The sequence below is a fragment of the Triticum dicoccoides genome, chromosome 1B (assembly GCF_002162155.2).
Source record: "Triticum dicoccoides isolate Atlit2015 ecotype Zavitan chromosome 1B, WEW_v2.0, whole genome shotgun sequence".
Lineage (NCBI taxonomy): Eukaryota > Viridiplantae > Streptophyta > Magnoliopsida > Poales > Poaceae > Triticum > Triticum dicoccoides.
This window is the reverse complement of record NC_041381.1, coordinates 562,333,304-562,336,012: the sequence shown is the minus strand read 5'-3', so window position 1 is coordinate 562,336,012 and position 2,709 is coordinate 562,333,304. Positions and strand designations below refer to the sequence as shown.

General features: G+C 52.4%; 1 protein-coding gene across 1 annotated transcript; it reads left to right on the top strand.

Moving 5' to 3' along the window:
• The first annotated feature begins 322 nt into the window (after nt 1-322).
• Nucleotides 323-1,715, top strand: LOC119348764 (probable sarcosine oxidase). The gene has a single exon (XM_037616754.1). It carries the CDS (start codon nt 356-358, stop codon nt 1,583-1,585), a length of 1,230 nt encoding a protein of 409 aa, XP_037472651.1. The 5' UTR covers nt 323-355; the 3' UTR covers nt 1,586-1,715.
• Nucleotides 1,716-2,709: the final 994 nt, after the last annotated feature.

Below are 2,709 nucleotides of genomic sequence, written 5' to 3'. Positions count from 1 at the left end.
AAAGTAAATGAAGTTGTCCCGATTTGTTTAGTCTTCTTTGAAAGTTCCATAGAGTGTTGCAATAAACAGATACGTCCTCGGACTCTTTACCCTCGCTTGCGACGGTGAATTTGTCAAGGGCACATGTTTATGGAGTGGCGGCTTTGATAAAAATTACTGTAACCAATTAGGGCACTCATCCGCTACAGAATGATTTGCGCACGAGGCCACGAACCCACACAAGTCATGAGATGGCCAGCCTACATCTACTACATATACTGCTTGCCACTCTTCAACTAGAGCGCACATCTGCCCTGCTCACTTGGCTGTGCACCGGAGAGCACCGGACCAGAACAACCGAGAGCGCGTTGGCATCATGGCCGCCGCAGACGCCGCAGGTGTCCTCGGCCGGGCCGATTTCGACGTGATCGTGGTGGGCGCGGGCATCATGGGCAGCTGCGCGGCGCACGCGGCTGCGTGCCGCGGCTCCCGGGTCCTCCTCCTCGAGCGCTTCGACCTGCTCCACCACCTCGGCTCCTCGCACGGCCACTCCCGCACCATCCGCGACGCCTACCCGAAGGCGCGCTACCCGCCCATGGTCCGCCTCGCCCGCCGCCTCTGGGGCGACGCCCAGGCCGACGCCGGCTACCGCGTGCTCACCCCGTCGCCGCACCTCGCCATGGGCCCGCGCAGCAACGCCGCGCTCCTCGCCGCCGTCGAGAACGGGGGCGCCGCGGAGGTGGACGTGGGCGGGAGGTGGGGAGGCGGCGTGTTCCGCGTCCCGGACGGGTGGGTGACGGCGGTGAGCGAGCTCGGCGGCGGCGTGCTGGACGCCACCAAGGCCGTCGCCATGTTCCAGGCGCTGGCCGTCAAGAAGGGCGCCGTCGTCAGGGACAACAAGGAGGTCGTCGGTATCGTCAAGAAGGACGGAGGGCCTGGTGTTCGGGTGACGACGAGCGACGGCGAGGAGTTCCACGGCGCCAAATGCATCGTCACCGTCGGCGCTTGGACGAGCAAGCTGGTCAGGTCCGTCGCCGGCCTGGAGCTGCCCATCCAGCCACTGCACATGCTCACCCTGTACTGGAAGATCAAGCCAGGCCACGAGCGCGAGCTCACTGCGGCGGCCGGGTTCCCAACGTTCTCCAGTTACGGGGACCCCCACGTGTACAGCACGCCGTCGCTGGAGCTCCCGGGCCTGATCAAAATCAACTACGACGGCGGGCCGCCGTGCGACCCCAACAGCCGGGACTGGGTCTCCGGTGGTGGCGACGCCGCCGATCGGGTCGCGCGGTGGATCGAGGAGTTCATGCCGGGACACGTGGTGACCGACGGCGGGCCGGTCGTTCGGCAGTCATGCATGTACTCCATGACTCCGGACAAAGACTTTGTGATCGACTTCCTCGGCGGGGAGTTCGGCCATGACATGGTGCTCGGGGCCGGGTTCTCTGGGCATGGGTTCAAGATGGGACCGGCAGTGGGCATGATCCTCGCCGAGCTGGCCATCGACGGCGAGGCCAGGACCGCGGCAGAGGCCGGGGTGGAGCTCCGGCACTTTAAAATCAACAGGTTTAAGGGCAATCCCACGGGTAACAGCAAGGATGATTAACTCAATGGGTGTGGTGATCTCAGTCGACTAAGATTTAACTAAATCTCATTCAAATGGCAGAACATATAAAAAAGAAGAGCGAAAAATCGACTGAGATTTAGCGATCCCGTAAATCAGTTTGCTAATTCAATTATGTGAGTCTTTCATAAATGAGATTGCCATTAGTTTTTTTTTTATTTCTCTCATGTTTACTTGGGTTTGAATGTGCTGTGGCCCCGGCTGTCGTTCTTTAGGTGACGAACGAATGTTGGTTGTATGAACTGTTGTTTTATTTATAATAAAGTGGGACGAAAACCTATTTCGAGTGGGATTTTATATGGAGATTCGGGAAAAATTTTGTTTCTAGTTTTCCTTTTTTTTATAGGGTTCCTTTTTTCCTTTCATACATGTTACGGCACTTGAGTTAAGTCTAAGTTGATTCAGGCCTAACCACACCCTATATCTCTCTCAGTTACCTAAAATTACATATATTATAGACCTGAACCTAAGAGTGATCATATACATCTTATTATCTCAACATACTTGCTTCCACGTCATCAAAATTGTTGTGGTCGTTACATTTACTAGCTTCATCCATTAGCATCTGTCTGGCCTACACATGAGAATACTCTGTCATGCAATATGCATTAGTGTATTCTAAGGGGGCTCTAAACCACACTGCACTTTGAATTTTGATTGCATTTTAGTGTGACTTGCACAACTTTCTTGTAAAGATTTTTATTGGTTATGCATTAAATTCTCACATAGTTCAAATCATTAGGTTTGAATTAGTATTCTACACAATATTCAAAAACTATATATCCAGTTCTGCAACAACCTGCGAGGTATCATATAGTTATTAGTAACTTTAAAGTAGTTTTGACGGTGTGTAATTTAAGAACAAGAATGCTACGCTTACGGAAGATTACCTACATAATTGACTTACTAGGTGACATATTAGTGAATAATTTGGGGGATCAAGTCAAGCTAGATTTGTAAAAGGCCCGTAGGTGTAGCATTTTTTAGGGAAATGTTAATTGGAGAATGTACCCTCGGGGAGGTCCTTTCTTATCCATGAATAAAAAAGAGGGTGTTGTAACTAGAGAAGAATAAAAAACCCGGCCAGAGACCATATCAGGTGAGAC